Here is a 20,594-nt window from a genome sequence, read left to right as displayed (position 1 = left end):
ACAGTCATTATTAGAGGCAGTGAGAGAAAGCTCCTTGGAGGCTGTGGAATGAAGAGAAATGTGAAGCAGCTGTTAGGGAATTAGGAAAACGTCCCAGTCGTGGGTAGCACTCACTGTTCATGTGTTTATCCACGTGACTCTGTGGAGTTCTAGATGCTGTGATGCAAAGGAAAATAAGGCATAGTTCTAACCTTTGGGAAATACTGTGTGGGAAAAGCCACCTAAACTGACACTTGCTGTCTCAGGGCTTATGAATAGAAAGTGTTGTTAGTTCAACAAATATTTATTGATCTTCTGTTACATTCTAGATTTACTTTTACGTGCTGAGAATAACAGTAAACAGAGCAGAAGAAATACCTCTCTTTTTATAGAGTTTACATTCTAATTAGGGATGATGGAGGTGGGAATGAATGCAGACAGTAAACAGTTGTTATTTAGTTGCTAAGTCATGCCTGACTCTTCTGTGACCCCATGGACTGTAGCCTGCCAGCCTCCCCTGTCCATGGGATTCTCCAGGCAAAAATACTGGAGTGGGTTGCCATTTCCTTCTCCAAGGGATCTTCCTGACCCAGGGATTGAACCCAGATCTCCTGCTTAACAGGCAGGTTCTTTACCACTGAGCCACCAGGGAAGCCCAAAATAAACAGTAAATAAATATTATGTCCAGTGATAAGAGCCATGGAGAAAAATTAAGCAAGTAGAAGGGTTAAGGTTTGCCAAACTCCTCACTAAGAGCTACCATTTGAGCAGAGATACAAGGAGGAAGTAAGAGATAAAACCAAGTGGATGTCTGAGGAAAGAATGTTTGACAGTCACAGCTAGTTGATTAGCTAAATTTATTGAGCATTTACTGTATACCAGGTACTCTTCTAAGCCGTTTACAGTGCTTAATTTAATTATTAAAAAATTATATAAAGTAAGTACAATGATTATCCCTTTTGCATGTAACTTCTCAAAGTTGACAACTTAACTCTGATCTATCACATGTACTGAGAAAATTTATTCACTCTATACTGAAATATAATTAAACCTCTGATTCAGAGTAGAATTATTTGAACGTATGGTAGATTTTTTAAAGACATCCTGTTTCAATATTTTTAACACATATCCTCTCAGGACTACCACAATATTAGTTGGTGAACATCTACATGGAATTTACTAACATAAATTTATTAGAATGGTTTCTTTATCACCATTATTTGTTAAGATGGTGCTAATGGGGATTAGGGCTTCACCAGTAACTCGGCAGTCAAGAATCCATGTGCAATTCCTGAGACACGGAATTGATCCCTGGGAAGATCACTGGGTTGGAAAGATCCCTTGGAGGAGGAAATGGCTATCTATCCACTCCAGTATTCTTGCCTGGGAAATCCATGGACAGAGGAACCTGGCGGACTACAGTCCCTGGGGTTACAAAGAGTCGGACACGACTGAAGTGACTGAGCATGCATGCGTGCCAGACCTACATATGGAAGTTAAAGGAGACAAGTCTGAAATACCACAAATTCTAAACTAAAAATTTAAATGAGATTTAATCATGAGATTTATATTCTAAAGGAAAAGCTCAGTGACCAAATTTGAAAGCAGGTTGGAGCCTCCTAGAGAGGCAGAAGGCAATTGGGACTCCCCTTGATGATACAGACCCTGGCCACAGGCAGTGGGGAGCTCATTCTACCGCAGAGCCCCTGGTGCTAGCAAGCTCCATTTTCAAGTCCTCCTTCTAGCCTGTTAGCACTGGGGGCTTATGTGCCCACTAGGTGATTGCCTCCAGTACTGGGATCCCCAGGCCCCAAAGCCAGCTGTGCTGGGACCTAGCACTTCCCACCAACAAGACCAGACCAGCCTTAGGACCTGCGCACCTGCAGTCAGGAACACCAGAACCCAGCCCCATCCAGCAGTGGGCTGGCACCAGCCCTAAGATTCCCCAGACCATGTAGCTGGCTGTGTCAGGACCCAGACCCACCCACCAGCCGCTAGCAGCCCCCACATAAGGCAGGACATGACAGCCAGCCAAGCTGAGAGCTAGCCCTCCCTCCCAGCCTGCCCACAGTAGTTGGCCCCAGCACAACAGAAGTGCCCCCTCAGCCCACATACAACCTCTGTTGACCAGAGGAGGGAGTATGTAGCTGGATCCCATAGGACATCTCCTACATAAGCTACTTCACCAAGAACAGAAAACATAACTGGCCTGTCTAATATATAGAAATAAACACAGAGAATTAAGCAAAAATGAAGTGACAAATAATGTGCTTCAAACAAAAGAACAAACCCCAGCAGAACTAAGCAAAGTGTAGATGAGCAATCTATCCATAACAACACCACAGAAATCAAAGGATCAAAAGAGATTACTGCAAACAACTACATGTGAATAAATGGACAACCTAGAAGAAATGGATAAATTCCTAGAAATTTATGGTTTTCCAAGACTAAATTAGGAAGAAATAGAAAATATGAACAAATCAATTACCAGGAATGGAACTGAATCAAGATTAATCAAAAAGCTTCCAACAAACAAAAGTCCAGGACCAGATGGCCCCATGGGTGAATTTTATGAAATATTTAAAGAAGAATTAATGCCTGTACTTCCAAAAAACTGAAGAAAGAAGACTTCTGAATTCATTCTACAAGGCAAAGGTCACCCTGATTCAAAAACCAGACGAAGATGCCACAAAAATTGAAACTTACAGACCAATATCATTGATAAGATACAAAAATCATTAACAGAATGTTAGCAAGCTGAATCCAACAATACATTAAAAGGATCATACACCATGATCATGTGGATATGAGGACAGTTCAATATTTGCAAATCCATCATTGCAACACACCACATTAACAAAACAAAGGATGAAAGTCATATGATCATCTCAATAGGTGCAGAAAAAGCATTTGACAAAATTCTACATTTATTTATAATAAAACTCTAAGTGAATGTAGAAGAAATGTACCTCAGCATAGCAAAGGCTGTAATATGTGATAATCCCACAGCTAGCGTAATACTCAGCAGTGAAAAGCTGAAAGTTTTTCCTCTAAGATCAGGAAGAAGACAAAGATGGCCACTCTCACCACTTTTATTCAACGTAGTGTTGAATGTCCTAGCCACAGCAATTGAAAGTTGTTAAGACATTATATCCCTAGAGTTTTCATCACAAGGAAAAAATTTTTTTTGCCTTTTTAAAAAATGTTGTCTCTTTAGGAGATGAGGGATAGTGACTGAACTCATTGTGGTAACCATTTCGTGACGTGTGTCAGTCAGTTCATTGTGCCTTACACTTATACGGTACTGTATGTCAATTATATATCAATAAAACTGGAAGAAAAAGACAATGTATAAATTACACTTTTAAAAAGATGAAAAGGATAGTTTAAGGATAAAAGTGGGAGAGGAATGTATAAAATGAAAATGTGTCGGTGTGAAAAAAAATGAAAGCAGGTTGAAAAAGCTCTTCAAGGTCACTCGTTAACAAAGAAAGAGCTTTCTATTTTCAATTATTTCATGAACTGAAAGGGACGTTCTGATGCATATGTGTCCTTTATATGACATGCCAATAACTTTTAACATAAAGGACACCCCAGAATGGTTTCTGCCCCATCAGTGGATTCAGAGATGCTTTGTCAGCTACTCTATTGAGTGCCAGAGTTAAAGCTCTCCTTACTGTTGGAAAGAGAGGCACTCCTGTGTAAAGAAAGTCCACCTCCTGTTGATAGGATACTACTTCCTGATAGAATTCTATGATTTCAGAGATTTTGTTTCTTTTTCCAGGTACCCCAATTATGAATTTATTAGTGATAACTCTATCTCTTGGTCAGCTGGACTACACAATCGATACACAGAAAATTCACTTCGAGGTGTGATCCTGGATATACACTTTCTCTCCCAGGCAGACTTCCTGGTGTGTACGTTTTCATCCCAGGTAAGCATTTTTAAATGGTCAGTACTCTGTGGTTATATTAGGTCAGGAAGTTCTTGGATCTTTTTTAAAAATGTTAGTTATCATGATTCAAGTGCAATGTTTGAATATTGGGAAATGATCTCTTTTATGAAAAGATGAGAAGATTCCAGAAAGCATAGCTTTTTGATTACATTGAACATTTAGTTGTTTGCAAGCAATTGTTGAATACATCTCTAATGAAGCCAGCTACTGGGGTTGTTGTAAAGTATTTGGCTTATTCACAGCATTTAACAGAAACAGCAAGTAAGTTTACTTCATACTTTCTGATTTTGCATACAATCAATACGTAACCAGAATCCATCCATTTCTACACATCAGTGCACTGATACTGAGAGACTTAAATGCTCAGCATTTTGACTCAGCAATTTGACTCATTGCTTTGTAGAAAATAAGAAAGAGGAAATGTAATTCCTCTTCAAGTCCTTTTACATTCGTACCTAGCAAGAAATAGTACAATATATTTAAGCAATAACATTATAATCATTCTTTAACTATTACAGAAAAACTATATGTTATTGGTTTGGTGTATGTTTTTATGAGTGTCCAATCAGCCTTATTTGCCCAGTGTAATATCAACATAGAAATATTTGTTGTGGATTTTATTCAGCTCTCTTATTTATGTGCATATTACTGGTTAGTTTATTCAACAAGCTATTAAATGGTTGTTTGTGCTCAGATCTATGCTGGGGTAGAGGGAATTTCATGGGATTGAAGATACAGATCTTAACCTGGTCCAGAATCTAGTGAGCAAAATATTCACATGAAATAACTAGAGAATAATTACCAAGAAATATAAAGCATGTAAGATAAATATATGCCTAAAAGCTTGAAGAAGCAGAGAAAAGAAAATGTGAAAAGGAAATTCACATCATTTACATGGGGATATACTGCAGAGAGTATAAAGAAAATAACAAGTTTTTTATTATGTGACAATGTACTTTATCACAATGGTGTGGTGTTATGATTGTTGGAAAGATACTTACCCCAACAAAGGCTGTATGAGATCCTTCGGTGTGGAATAAGACTACAACTTAAGACCCAAAGACAGCTACCCAGAACAGGAGTCACAAAGCAGCAGTCCTCATCAGAAGGGAAACGTGAAGGCATCCATAGCTGATATTTCTCCCTAAGTGGGGTTAGGATCCTATCATTGCAAAGGTCCCTTTTCTGTTCTGATGGGAGGTAGGGAGAGGAGTTGTAACTACCTAGTCCCTCTAAACTGCTTTTGATAATCTGGCTATGTGCCTGTGTGATCAACAGGTACAAATAACACATTTTCAAATGGTTGTTGTTAGAGCAATTGAATCAAGAATTTCCAGATGCACCATCTCCTCTTTAGGCGTAAATTTTAGGCCTAAAGTCTGTTCCTTCAGTCCAGGGTTTCTCAACCTGGCACCATTGACTTTGGGGGCTGGATAAGTTGCTGTGGGCCATCGTATTGTGCGCTATAGCATGGTTAGCAGCATCCGTGGCCAGTAGACCCTCATCTCAGGTTGTAACAGTCAACAATGTTTCCAGCCCATTGCCAAATATCCCAGATTGGGGAAGTGGGAGGGCAAAATCGTCCTTGTGAGAACCACTGCTCTAACTATAAAGCTCTAAAATTAAACAAAGGGCTTTCCAGGTGGCTCAGTGGTAAAAGAATCCACCTGCCGATGCAGGAGACGCCAGTTCAATACCTGGATCGGAATGACCCCCCTGAAGGAAGAAATGGCAACCTTCTTCAGTATTTTTGCCTAGATAACCCCATGGACAGAGGAGTTGATCTTTGCCTACATAATCCCATGGGGTCGCAAAGAGTCGAACACACTGAGCGACTGAACGCATACACACACACTCAAAATTAAATATAAGCATGTCTAAACATTGGCAGATCTTACATGTAGGTAGACAGTGAGACTTACAAGTGCTCTGTGTTTTGCTTCCTTTCTTCCAGCTCTCTTTAATTAGGCCATTAGGCTCATTCTGGAAAGAAAAAAAAAATTTTTTTTTTTTCCTTTTCAGTGATGTGCTATAGAATTTTTGATCCTTATAGCCTCACAACTCTTTTGACCCAGAAGTCAGGAGCTCTGTCACTTCATGATAATGGAAACCTGTCCAGATTTGAAGAACATATTGTTCATACTTCTTTGTTCTATTTTATGCATAATATTAACCTCAGTGTGTTCTTCAGACCCCAGATCCAGAAAGACAGTTTATATGAAGACAGAGTGCTGAGAGGTCTGATTGTGTCCAAAGGAATAAGATTCGTGATTATATATTATATTGTTCGTTAAAACTCTTGGCAAGTCAAAGTTCATCCAAAAGAACTCTCCTAATTTGAACCAATATTTTGTGTCCCAAAATAGATTTGAATATCTCAGACATTTTATGTTAGGGTTCAGAATAAAAGTTTAATAGTAAAAATATCTTATATTTATATAATGAGTAGCAGTTTGCTAAATGTGATCATCTCCTTTCTTGATGACTAATGGGTCTAGCGTTTGATATTGTGGAATAATTCCACACTTGGTGATAAATCTTTGAGCTTACTTGCACTTAAGTATTTTTTGAAAATATTTTTAGTATAAAGGCATTTGATACAGTTTAATATTTTTATGGTGTGAGTGAAGTTGGTTACTGGCTCATAGTTCCCTTGCCATAAATCAAAATCGGGATTTTTTTGAAAAATGCCCCCAAAATGTCTCAACAGCAGCAGCAGTGGAGTTTGAGAAAAACTCACTGATGGTATAAGTGTCGAGCTTTTAACTTCATAAGGCAGGGAATAAGAATGAAGCACTGTAGGTTCTGGGGTCACTCTACCTGGGTTTTAAATCCAACTTTGACCACTTAGTGACTATGGCATTTGAACAAATTACTTAGACTATCACTGACTCTTTTTTCCCCTCCCTATAAAAATAGTAATAATAATACCTACTGCATAAAGTTTTTGTGAGGATTAAAGAGTTATTATAGGTAAAAAGCACAGAGAATAGTACTAAGCAATATATTAAATGCATTGTTAGCTGCTCTTATTTATATAGGAATAGGTATAGGACTATCTTTGCCTGTTAGACTCTACAGTATTTATGTGAGCAGCTCTTTTTCACATGGCCCCATTTCAGACTATATGTTCTCACATTTTAGAAGGAACATGAAACATGCTATTCAAGGACACCGTTACCTCTACTTATGGTCATAGGTGATGTGTAGGGTCCACACAGTCATTGTGTGCATTGATGCATGTAACGTTCGTCATAAAGAAGAACAAACAGTAACATTCAGCATATTAATTTCTATGCCAAGACACTGTCTTAACTTTCTTTAGCTTATTGAAGGACAGCATTACCATATAATGAATTTTATTTATTTATTTATTTATTTTTAATTTTATTTTATTTATTTTTTTATTTTTTATTTTTTTTGAAGATTTTAAATTTTATTTTATTTTTAAACTTTACATAATCCGCCACAAATCTAGCATGCCTGTGGCATATGTAAGAAAGCCTGCAGATTAATTTCCCTAAAGTTAAAACTATACATAAATTCACCTACATTTGCTACAGCAAATACTGTTACTTATCACTCACCCTTTGGGAATGAAGAGTTTTTGTTTTTTAAAATTCATTATACACACACACACACATATAATGAATTTTAAAAAACAAAAACTCTTCATTCCCAAAGGGTGAGTGATAAGTAACAGTATTTGCTGTAGCAAATGTAGGTGAATTTATGTATAGTTTTAACTTTAGGGAAATTAATCTGCAGGCTTTCTTACATATGCCACAGGCATGCTAGAAAGTGGGAAGGGGGGCAAGAAAATAAAACAATGAGAACCAAATCTCAGCCCAGAATAAAACATGGACAACCAACTTTCAAATTTTCCTTGATGATAATCTCATTTCAAGAAATGGTGAGAAGGAATAAAAGTTCAGACTGTTCTTCATAATGCTTTGGCAGTCCTACAGCTTCAGTCATGTAAACCTTCTGTCTCCTGTACACTACTACCCTTTAGAGCGTTTATGCTGTATAACAAGTGAGCTTATCTGTTGACGGTGTGCTATTGTAGAAAATCCTGAAGAATAAAATGCGTTGTTGGAGGGAAATTGCAAGGCCTGGCTGATGTTTGAGAAACTATAGGCAGAAATGTCATGACTCCTTAATCAGGATTCTTTATAAGGTTTTGGATCCATTCTTCTCAGCCTGAGGGCTTCTAAACATCCTTGGTTTTATATCCACAAATAAGGTCTGGGAATTGTCTCTCCTTAAGTGAAAAGTTTTTAAAGCCAAGAATATGACTCTGCTCTCTAATTTTGTTACTGTTGTTACTCTTAGTTTTCTGAATTCTTTCATCAAAGCTTTTTCTCAAAGCCAGGTTTGTCCTAAAAGCTTCATAAATTGAAGAAAACAAGCTTTAGGATTTAGTCTGAAATTTAGAGGCAGTATTTTTCAAGAACATCAACTAAGTTTTGAAAGCTATGCAGTGAGTCATATTCCAGACTATTCTACCAAATACTCTAACCTTGTTCCGTGTTACTGGAAGTTGTGTATGCCCTAAGCATCTACTGTGTGGTTTATTTTCATATTTAATGAAACCGTCTTAAATCTGAAGCAAAGAAATTACATTTGGAGAAATAACAGCAGTTGACAGCTCACTCAGTTGCAGATGGGCAAAATATCAGAAGGGTTTTTTTTTTTTTTTTTTTTAATACTGCCTATCAAGTTTTAGAATCAGGTTTTATCACTTGAAATCTCATTTACAAAAATGGTTGTAGATGTCCATTTTAAAGACTATAGGTAATCGACGTTTTTTAAGGAGCAGTCAATATTTGTTCAGTAGTTTCTCCGTCATTAAAATCACCATAGGACAAAATTTTTCCCCCCTGCGACACTTCCTCTGGCATTCTTGATGCAACATTCTTATGGCATTTTCTGTTGTTTCATTTCAAATCACACACAACACAACTGGCTTCGTCATACTTTGCATCAGATTTTGGAAAGCCCAGAAGGAGAAGCCAGACACTGATTTTATTTCCAGACAGACAGCTCTGGATAGGGATCTCCGTGGAGGTGTGGTTATGAAATAGCAGCAGATACTGTCCTCTCACTGAAGAGCAAAATAGAGCAGTTTACAGTAAAAACGCATAGATACCCCAGCCTCACACAGAGAGACACGAGCCCACTTCCAACATTTCACACTTGGGAGATCTTTCTGGCCCTGTCTGTTTTGACAAAAAAACAATATCCCATCTGCTCTCAGGAAGCTTTGGAGGTTCATGCAAAGCTCAGCTGGTTGTTAGGGACAAAATTCAGACTTTCCTTGGACTTTCCTTCCTTTTTAAATTTTTTTCTTAATACAGTCAATCTATGTTTTATCCCTTGGCAGGATTTTTGCTCTTACTCATAACTGTGTGCTTAGTAGTGTTCTAAAAACAATAGAGTGACACGTCAGCAGTGAGTGAAATAAGGCATGCTGCATGTGGCCGTCCGCTGCTCTGCAAACCATGGAGACTGCTCCTCTCAGTCCTGCTACCTGTCAAGTATCAAAGATGAGTACTGACATCAGCTGGGAGGTGTCATTTACCTGCCATGTGATTTGGATTTGTAACACCCAGAGAGGACGCCTGGAGTGATTAAATGCAAACATTGACACTGTAGTCAGCTTTCTAACTCTTTACAGTAAATTGCCCCCTGGTTAACATAGAGATAAAATTTAATTACTCAGAATGTTCTATATGGATCTTAAGGATTAATATCACCAGTGGACTTGCATCTCAGCTGCTGGACTGGTATTATACATGGAGCAGTATTCATTCAGAAGGTATTTATTGAATGGCTACTTTGAGGCAGGCACTATTCTAGGTTCTTATCCTAACACTCTAAGGCAGTCGAGTGTGTGGTTTAGAGACAAAGTCCTAATTACATTTCTGCCATTTCAGTCAGTTCAGTTCAGTCTCTCAGTCTTTGCGACCCCATGGACTGCAGGATGCCAGGCTTCCCTGTCCATCACCAACCCCCGGAGCTTACTCAAACTCATGTCTGTTGAGTCGGTGATGCCATCCAACCATCTCATTCTCTATTGTCCCCTTCTCCTCCAGCCTTCAGTCTTCCCCTCCAGCCTTCAGTCTTCCCTAGCATCAGGGTCTTTTCCAGTGAGTCAGTTCTTCATGTCAGGTGGCCAAAGTATTCTGCCATTTACTAACCCCTTTATTCATTTTGTTTAATATTTGGAAATATTAGTATAGTTTCTTCAGCTATAAAATATAAATAATAGTAACCAAGTTACAGGGTTGTTGTGAGAGTTAAATGAGTTGAGAAAAAGTGTGTGTACAAGCCCAGCTATTAGAACAGTGGTCAGTAGGCTCACCTGCTCTCATTATTGCCATTATTATAAGAAGGAGCCCCTTTTATTGGCCCACCTCTGTATCTGAAAGCTCTACCATTTGTAATTTCTTTGGCTTAAGGAAGTATGTATGTTATCCATCAGGTTAATACATCAAAAACTATTGATTGTTGTTGTTCGGACACTAAGTCAGGACCGACTCTGCAACTCTGTGGACTATATTATGCCAGGCTCCTCTGTCCTCCACTATCTCCTGGAATTTGCTCAAATTCATGTCCATTAAGTTAATGATGCTGTCTGACCATCTCATTCCTCTGCCACTCCCTTCTCCTTTTGCTTTCAATCTTTCCCAGCATCAGGGTCTTTTCCAGTGAGATGGCTCTGCATCAGGTGGCCAAAGTATGAGAGCAACTATTGCTGCTGCTGCTGCTGCTGCTAAGTCGCTTCAGTCATGTCTGACTCTGTGCAACCCATAGATGGCAAACACCAGGCTCCCCCGTCCCCGGGATTCTTCAGGCAAGAACACTGGAGTGGGTTGCCATTTCCTTCTCCAGTGCAGGAAAGTGAAAAGTGAAAGGGAAGTCGCTCAGTCATGTCCGACTCTTCGCGACCCCATGGACTGCAGCCTACCAGGTTCCCCCGTCCCTGGGATTCTCCAGGCAAGAACACTGGAGTGGGTTGCCATTTCCTTCTCCAATGCATGAAGGTGAAAAAATAAAGTGAAGTCGCTCAGTCGTGTCCGACTCTTAGCGACCCCATGGACTGCAGCCCACCAGGCCCCTCCGTATTGCTACCAAACATAAACTGATCATTAGGAATACCCTCAAAAGAAAGCACATTCCTAAGGGTGTGGGACTGAAGGCAGTGTTGTTTTTATGAGAATGAGAAGTTAATTAGTGAAAGGGGAAGACACATCAGGGTCCATTGCCATGATGGACATTGTGGTCATCCCAAGGCAGTATAAGATCTAGTATCCCTGACTAGGGATAATTGAAAAGGGGGTGGAGGGGCCCTGAAAATACAACTCAGGTTTTCCCGAGGCCTGCCTTGGCCTTACGCTATCTAAAATGTGAGCATGGGGAATAGGATCTGCAAGAAAAAACATGCTTAGCAGTTAACAAGTATACACATTCTGCCTAGGTTCAAAACCTGAATATGCCACTTATTAATAGTATAACTCTGGCCATTTTCCTTCACTGATCTTTGACATCCATAAAACAAACATGATAGAATATTATGGGACTCCTGACAATTAAATTCGACCTTGGAAGCAATGTCTGACAGAAAAAACTAAGTAAAACTCAGTAAATATTAACCTCTGTCATTGTTATTGTACTTTGCTACTATTGGAGCTGCTTTGTTTTAATTATTTAGATTCTTTCCAAAATCTTCACTTGATTTTGCGTACCCTGTATGGGCCTCTGACTAAATATGAAGTTCAAGTTCAAAATCTTTTTTAGCCTCATTTTGTTATAGTTTCAGTATTCTACCAGTGATGTCAATCATACTGTGACATTCCCAATATAAAATTAGTTTATTGACAAAGTAGCAGATTTGAAAGCAAACTTATTCTCTTGGTTCTATGTCTAGTTGAAATCCTAGCACTAGAATTAGTCCCTATCTGCAAAATTAAAAATACTATCTAAACTTTAGTTTTATTTGCAAATTACATATGGCAATTAAGAAGTGCCCCTCCAGTTCCTGAAATTCAGATTTTTTTAAAGACTTAAGTTGATTATTAACCTAATCAGATTCTATTTACTCATAACACTTAAGAATTCAGTTTTGATATTGTGAATGCCAAAGTTTTTAAGAACTACTGGGTACCTTAAATTGCTCCACTGAGAAGATTAAGAGTTATTATTAGCATCATTTTAAATATGTGCAAAAGTATTGATATAGGGTCAATAAAATCGGAGAAGGCGATGGCACCCCACTCCAGTACTCTTGCCTGGAAAATCCCAGGGACGGAGGAGCCTGGTAGGCTGCAGTCCATGGGGTCGCAAAGAGTCGGACATGACTGAGCGACTTCCCTTTCACTTTTCGCTTTCATGCATTGGAGAAGGAAATGGCAACCCACTCCAGTGTTCTTGCCTGGAGAATCCCAGGGACGGGGGAGCCTGGTGGGCTTCCATCTATGGGGTCGCACAGAGTTGGACACGACTGAAGTGACTTAGCAGCAGTAGCAGGGACAATGAAGCTTCATTAACTGAGATAACTAACTACAACTGTAGATGAAGAAAAATTTGACTTCAGTTGAGTCCTCTGTTTATAGTATATAATGGAAGAATTTTCTAAGTAAAATGATAGTATTCTCTTTTGTTTTCACTCATTCTTAAAAAAGTTTCTGAAACCCATTTACTATATAATGAATATATTTGTTAGTTGTTTAAAATGTTATACCTCCATTAAGATAGTTTACCTTTATTAGCAAGTCTGAAGTTCAAGGACTGTGGAATTTCAGCTGCCATCCAGTGAGAATGATAGGTGTTCTTTGGACAGAGGAATCTTTTAAGTAGCCTTAAATGCATCAGGTAGATGCACCTTCCCCAAAGCTAGTTCTTCTTGTTTCAATCTAGACTGCTGCTATCTACACATCACACACAAAACTCTTCAGAACAGAAGTGGCAGATATGTTTTAGCTCATTTGGCAATAGTTGATTATCAGTAATTACATGAGTTTCTGTTGAGAAGAGTTCTGAGACCAGATCTAAATTAGCAGGAAAGAGTATGTGATTTATTAACACTGAATGAAAGAAAGGGAGCAGCAGCATTTGTGTAAAGTATTTATAATCCTGAACCTTAAAGTTCACCAAGGGCACAGACTATGTTATTTTTGCCCAGCACTCTGTGGCTCTTTAATAAGTGTTTATTCTCAAAATACTTTGCACTACATATACATATCCTTTTTTTTCTCTGCGAGATCCTAATTGTAATTGTCTTTTATGTTTAGAAAAAAGATACAGGCAAAGAAATGAAGAATGACTTTGTACCATCATCTGAGAGCAAATGGATTGTGGCTAGAATCTACTCATTCTCTCAGCCCTGGTCCTAGTTTAGTCCCTGTCTCTTTGGCAAGGGCTCTCAGATTGCTACAAAGGCGATCTCACATGTACTAACAGATTTTTTTTCATGCTTTCCCAAGGTCTGTCGAGTTGCTTATGAGATCATGCAGACGCTGCATCCCGATGCCTCTGCAAACTTCCATTCTTTGGATGACATCTACTATTTTGGAGGCCAAAATGCCCACAACCAGATTGCTGTTTATCCTCATGAACCTCGAACTGCGGATGAAATCCCCATGGAACCTGGAGATATCATTGGCGTGGCTGGAAATCACTGGGATGGCTATTCTAAAGGTGTCAACAGAAAACTGGGAAGGACGGGCCTGTATCCCTCCTACAAAGTTCGAGAGAAGATAGAAACGGTCAAGTACCCCACGTACCCTGAGGCTGAGAAATAAAGCTTAGATGGACCAGAAAGACCACCAAACTCAGTTCAAACCATTTGAGCCAAACAGTACGTGAAGAAGGCCCCAACCTAACAGCCCGTGGTTAAAATTAGTCAACATCTTCAGCATCAGGAGCAGCTGGGATCTGACAGATGCTTCATTGGCGGAACTGCTCTTTAACAAGGGCTACAGTGCCCATAAACCCATGCACAGTCCAATAATGTACTCACGTATAACATGCAAACAGATTGTTTTCTACGTTACCCCTTCTTTCAAGACTATGTCCCCATGAAACAAACACTGCCACATTGTGTAATTTAAGTGACACAGACATTTTGTGTGAGACTTCAAACATGGTGCCTATACCTGAGAGACTTGTGTGACCAAATGAGATGACTTGAATAGTTCCCTCTTGTGGGGAGCTTGATTCTCAGCCAGTGGTGGTATTGTAACCACTGAATTCACTCCAGTCAACAGAATTCAGAATGAGAATGGATGTTTTTGTCTGGAATTTTTTTTTTTTTTTTGAGTAATTGCACCGGTTCATCCACCTCATCATTAATAAGTGAAGGATACAACAGAAATTAAAATATTCACACTCCATTAGGAACTTTTGTAAAACAATGCCATGAACAGATTCTTTAGTACTCAATGTTTCTGGACATTCTCTTTGATAACAAAAAATAAATTTTAAAAAGAGGAATTTTGTGGAGTTTCTAGAATTTTATATCAAATGATGATGTAGCCAGCATTATAATGGAAAATGATGATAAAAAGAGGAGTTTTACAGTTTTTCTGCTTTACTTTTTTATTTTTCTGTTTTGGATTGAATGGCTTAGCTCAGAGAGTCATTGGTCCATTTGAACACTGAATAAGTTTAGTTGGTGCACGTTATAGAGTTGCTCAGAACACTCTTTGGGAGTTTTTATTTTACTATGAATATTTTGGACCTTGTTTATTTGTTTTAATTAATCAAATAATCGTACTCCTTGCTGTTAGAGGAACTATCCCCTCCATTTCTGAACTAATAATTTCAGGCTTGTTCTTTCTTACTGGGGCTATTGTCACTTTTTGTGAGTTGAGTCCTGTTATTTCAGCCAAGAAATGATTTTGTACCCTTTGCTATCATGTCCTGCTTTTGAGAGTACCGGGAATCTGTGGTGTTGGGAAGCTGGCTCTGTTTCTGAAATGCGTGTCCAACAGTATATAGAGTTTGGTGAACAAAGTAGAGGGAAACTGGTATGAGACCAAAAATGAACTTGGGATTATCTCATCCAGGTATTTCTTTTTAGTAATTCTACATCAGAATCACTTCAAAAGACAAGACTTTGATGCCCCCTATGCTTTCTCTCTGAACGTCACTTTTCTCCTTATAAGATCACTTGCTCTTCAGCAGTCTGCCTCTTTATAGATGCCTGGAAGGAGTATTTCATAGCATCGTTTTACCTTCTGAAAGAAAATTTTGATCCATATAGGAACCAGTAGCAGGCCTGGTATTAAATTTTAGGAATCCTAGACAAAAAAATCCTCTCCTTCATGTCATCTCTAAATGAAAATGCCTGTGTATAAAATATCCCCACCAAACTTCCCTAAATTCTTCCTACTTTTCCAGTCAAGTCTCCCAGATCTAACTGTTTAGTATTAGTAAGCAATTTTCAATTTAGTTTTGGTACAAGTAAGTCATTTGAGACAAAAATTTCCAACTGAGCAGAGGTACTTTGAAATACGAGTTATTTTCTAATTCTCATCTCACTTGTCATCAGAGCATCAGTAACCATGGGTTTTTATTTCCTCTGCTGAGATATCTTTTTATTCATTATGAGCTCATTTTCTTCTGCTTCTTTGAACATAGTTGTTATAATTGCTTTAAAACCCTTTTCTGCTAAGTCTAATACCTAATTAATCTCAAAGTTGGTCTCTATTTGTCTTTTCTCTAGAGAAAGAATCACATTTTTATGGTTATTCAAATATTAAGTAAATTTAGATTGTATCTTGAATATTGTAAGTGTTTATGTTGTAGATTCTGTTATATTCCTCTGAAAAACACTGATGTTTTTGTTTGTGCAGACATTTAACTTCATTGGACTCAAACTGTAAATGGTGTCTTGGGCAACAGCACAAAATCTAAATTATTTTATCTTTACCTGGAGTCTGCCCCATACATATATGGTTTAGGAGTCAACTAGAGATGAGGGTAGATTTTACACATAGAATTTGAAGCCCTTTCTTTGGCTTTCTGTATTCTGAGATTTCCATCCTCACTTTCCAGCAGCTGTCATTGCTCTGATTCTGTGACGTCCTCTGCTTCTTCAGCCAGAAAGATGGCAGTTTTCTATCCACCTAAAAGCCATAAAAATGGAAAACTCATCTTGTACCTTTCCCTTCTTCCAAGTTTCAGTCTCTTTCCAGAGTTCGTCTGCTACTTCAGTGACTTTGAGTAGCTTTTTCGTATTTTGTCAAATGTTGATCATTGTTATCCATTGGAAGATCTGTTCAGTAGGTGCTAAAACTTTGTCATACAGGAAGTGAAACTCTGAAGCAGAGATTTAAAATGAAAAAGTATGGTGGGGGAGGGAAGAGTCTCTGTTTAGATTCTGACCTTAATAGCTTTAAGCAGGAAGAAAAACAAAACTACCAAATTGTTTAACCTGCGGGTGTGAATGGCTAATGAATACCGCTGACCACGTCCTTCTGAATAGCTTTTCTTAGCCACGTTTTTGCAAATCATCAAGTACATGCCATACAGGCTGCCCTGGTGGGAGGACTGACATTTCTTCATCACTGTTGTAATTTCTCCATGAAAATCTGGTACTTTCGAAGTCTGCATGGTTTTGGATCAAGTGGCCAAGGCAAAGATTGGGGTCTTTTCCTTGTTACTAGACCCATTTCTGAAAGAGCCTTACCTAGAACAAAGTTATTAGCCTGATCTCATTGAATTTGGATACCAGTGTAATGCACACTAAAGTCAAAACAGTTACAAAAGTTCTTCCTGGTCCTGCCACTCAAGTCTAATTTAGTGCTGAGCTGAACTTAAAGAGACCATGCCTGTTGTCAAAGTGCTCTCAGCCCTCTTCCAGGATTTCTTTGTGTCCCAAGTGAATGAGACTCGTTGCTTCCCTCTCTGATCTTTAGGTTTTTTCCTATCATATAGAGCATAGCCTGTTGAGAACATGAATGGCCTCAGCTTCTGAGGGGCTTGAGAGTTTATAAGAGAAAAAGCACATGTAAAAAGCTATCTCACAGAGTGATTATTGTCATCATCTTTTAGTTAGAATGCAATCACTGTGTATTCTTTAAGAAGGAAAAGTATTGGGGTCTAAATGGTGCCTCTAGAAGAATGTCCTCTGTCTCAGTGAAAATAAATCTCTTTTATTTGAGGTGCAGCAGACATGTCCTCTTTGACCACAGCCAACTGCCTGATACTTCATTTGTTCTCCTGGGAGGCTGTACAATAGCCAGGATCAATAGTCTGTACAGAATAGTTGTATGGTTTGGGAACTTGGCAATAACACCCTAATTTATGCCAGATGCAGACTCTGGGTAATTTTTTAAATGCAGTGCCCAGAAGGAAGCATGAAGGAGAAGTTGCCTTGGCGATTACTGGTTCTTGACAGCAGTCTCTGTCTTGGAAACAGGAAGAAGCTGTTCCAGGATCCTTGGCAGGGCAGACACAGGCCACGGCAAGTTCTTTGGCTTCAACTTTCACTGACGTTATGCATGTTTGAAGTTGCCCTTCAACAGTACATTCATTTTTGGTTCCTTCATACAAGTCAGAATCTCTGAGTACCTAATCAGCAGTTCAGCCTTGCCATCTGCAGTCCAGTTAAATTGCCACCTGCTTTTTCCTCTCCTTATTCTTAAGACAATCTTGAGTTTATCTGTCTACAGAAAATGATCTCATGTGAATGGTTCCTTTGTTATTGTTCCATTGTTCACGCAGTTCCTATGCTAATTACTTAGACTATAGTTTTGTCATTGGCATCTCCCAGATAACAAGGAAACCTCAGCCCTCTTGGACAATTTGAGGTAATATAGGCCTGAATCTGAGATATAATGGTGCTGTTAATACTGTGTATTCGTGGGCATTTAACTTAAGCTAAACATTTCAAAGGTTTTTTTTAACAAATCAGTGTCCTTATACTCAAGGGGAATGTGGCCAGGGCATCCTTTGCTTAAAAACGATGTCAATCAGAACAGAACCTGCACTTTTTTAAAAAGCAGTGTATTGAAGGTCATGGCCATAACCATTTGATGTTTTGGGAAGAGAGCCAGGAAGAGAGTTCAGAGCTCCTGCTGACCTGTCATCTGTAACTGTAACCTCTCCTCCTTTTTTGAGTCAGTGTCCTGTGGAGGCTATTGTTCCCTAACTGCCTGTGTGGGTAGAGAAAAGGCCATTAACCAAGAAAAAGCAGCATGTTTGTTTACCACCCAGCTGGGCATGAGAGCATCTGGTGGAGGCTGGGAATGTGCACTGCTTTGTACAGAAAGCACAGATAGTTTGGACTGTGGGTGTGGTCAGCAGTCTGAGGAATGCTGGGACTTGGGGTTTCTGGCTAGTCTTAAGCTCCCTAGTGGATTGCAGCCCCTAAGAATTTTCTGGCCCAGCACAGAAAATGAAGGGAAGTTAAGTGTGTGCAAAGTCAGAAGACCAGTTCTCCATTTTGTTTCTCCTTGTCATAGTGCCTACGAGCTGATACGTTCCTGTACCTCAGATTCTCTAGAGGAAAGATCAGTAATACTGAAAATCTCTGAACTGGGGTTGAGAACAACTGGCCTTCCATTTTGTCTCTGCCATTGAATGTCACATCATTCTCAGAGTTCCATTTTCTTCATCTGTGAACAGAATTGTTTGGATTTAATCAGAGTTTGTAAATGTTACTGTCTGTTTGGGTTCCATGTGTCTAAATTGGGTAGCTACAACTCAGCCTCAGCAGATTATTGTGCTAAGGCATAATGTGGCCAGGTCCTTGCTTTTCAAGAGAAGCCAAATCTATTTTTATACAAAAATTTTAAATACTAGTATCTAATTAAAAAAATGTAAGACACTAAAGAGTATAGAAGAGACATCAGTGGCTACTTTGAGTCTCTGGTCCACTAGTTTACAACCTCTGGGCTAGATGTGGAAAGTGCTCATGTCAGGACTCTGTCTCTGGAAAGGACTGGGCAGATGGCTAACAGCTGTACAGCGCTTTCAGGTTCGGTTGCTGTGTATGTCCTAATTCTTGGGCAGTGTCTGCTCGGCTGGCTCTCATCCTGGGCTCAGAAGTAACTTAACGTGCTGAAGACAGCTGTTGCTGTGATAGCTCAAACCCTGGGTCCCTCTCAGACTTGGTCTTGAGGGTCCTCACTGGCTGTGCTGCAGCGGCCCTGACCACCAGTCTTGCTTTCCTGCAGTCAGGCTCACAGACCAGCGATGACTCCACAGCCCATCAGCTGAGCCGCCACCTCAGGGAGTCCCTGCCGTTCTTCTCTATTACATCCAAACATCAGGATGTCAGAGCATGCCTCAAGTCTGCTTCACGGTGTAGAGAGGTTGGGAACTTGTCAATAACACCCTAATCTATGCCGGATGCAGACTCTGGGGTATTTTTACGGGGATTTTTGGTAGTCTTTAAGAAAGTATGGTGAACTAAGAGGTGATAAATGCTTGAAAATGAGCAGATATTTTTGTTTTTAAAAACGAGAAGAGAGACTACCACCATACACATTGATAAATTTGACAAGTCCTAAGTAAGGCTTCAAACTAGATTATTAAAAAGTTAACAGTGATAGCTATGTAAAAACCAGACATATCAGACTAATCCTATTTCTTACTTTGCATACACTTTGGAGTAATGAGCATTACAATAATAGCCAACATTTATTGAGCACTTGCTGTGTACCTGGGGTTTCTCCAGGTACTTAACTTATGATCACCATAATCATAAAGTAGGTACTATCATTACTCCATTTTATTAACTAGGAAACTGAAGCTTTGCCTGTGACAGAGCCAGGATGCAAATGCAGAATGCCTGGCTTTTAACCGCTCAAGGAATGCTGTGTTGCTGCATACTGTCTCTAGGATTTCAGCTTGGCAGTAACTGTTATTGTGGACAAAGTAGAGCAGCTGAGGCTACATGAGCATTTATTCAAAAGGTTTGATTAACTCAGTGTCTGCTGGTTTGTCATAGAGCTCTAGGCTGACTTGTTCACATAGTTTATTAATGCTTTGAGAAAGGACAGTGATGGGAACAATGTGATGTAGTTAAAAGTATGAGTTCTGTCGATTTTGTTGGGTTCAAATCCTGGGTCCTCTACCTGTTGGCACTGTGACCTTGAGCAAGTAACTTAACTGTGCCTTTGCTTAACCATCTATTAAATTAAAATACTACTAGTACGTAACTACTTCATAAAGTTTGAGAGGGTTAAACAAGTTAACACATGAAAATCTCTTAGCTTCTGCCTGGCACAAAGCTCAACAAATGTGAGCTATTACCACTATTCTTTTTGCATTATTAATCATAAGTTTTAGTGACTAAAAACTGAGACAATAGCAAATTATATTGTTTGGGAGAATTAAGGTCCCTAAAAGTTGCTTAAAAATTGAAATTAAAAGGTAAATCTAGCATATACTCAGGGCTGAGAAGAACTGCATTGAATAATAAATACTAGAGCACTTAACATACTCTATGGGCTTCCCTGGTGGCTTAGATAGTAAAGAATCTGCCTGCAGTGCAGGAGACCCAGGTATACTCCCTGGGTCTGGAAGATCCCCTGGAGAAGGGAATGGGTACCCACTCCACTATTCTTGCCATTCATAGACAGAGCAGCCTAGCAAGTCACAACGAATGGGACACAACTGAGCAACTAACACTTTCACTTTTAA

The 20,594-nt window shown here is 39.2% G+C and overlaps 1 protein-coding gene across 7 annotated transcripts in view; it reads left to right on the top strand.

Annotated features, from left to right (window-relative positions):
- FUT8 (fucosyltransferase 8) overlaps positions 1–14,432 on the top strand; it is a 330,583-nt gene extending 316,151 nt beyond the window's left edge. For all 7 annotated transcript variants that reach the window (XM_006072122.4, XM_006072125.4, XM_044924842.2 and 4 more), the window contains 2 exons: positions 3,764–3,914; positions 13,424–14,432. In XM_006072122.4, the coding sequence (XP_006072184.2) occupies positions 3,764–3,914; positions 13,424–13,741 (469 nt within the window). In that variant the 3' untranslated portion in view covers positions 13,742–14,432. The remainder of the gene's footprint in view (positions 1–3,763; positions 3,915–13,423) is intronic.
- The last annotated feature ends 6,162 nt before the right edge of the window (positions 14,433–20,594 follow it).

The sequence above is a fragment of the Bubalus bubalis genome, chromosome 11 (assembly GCF_019923935.1).
Source record: "Bubalus bubalis isolate 160015118507 breed Murrah chromosome 11, NDDB_SH_1, whole genome shotgun sequence".
Taxonomy (NCBI): Eukaryota; Metazoa; Chordata; class Mammalia; order Artiodactyla; family Bovidae; genus Bubalus; species Bubalus bubalis.
This window is presented reverse-complemented; position numbering and strand designations above follow the sequence as displayed.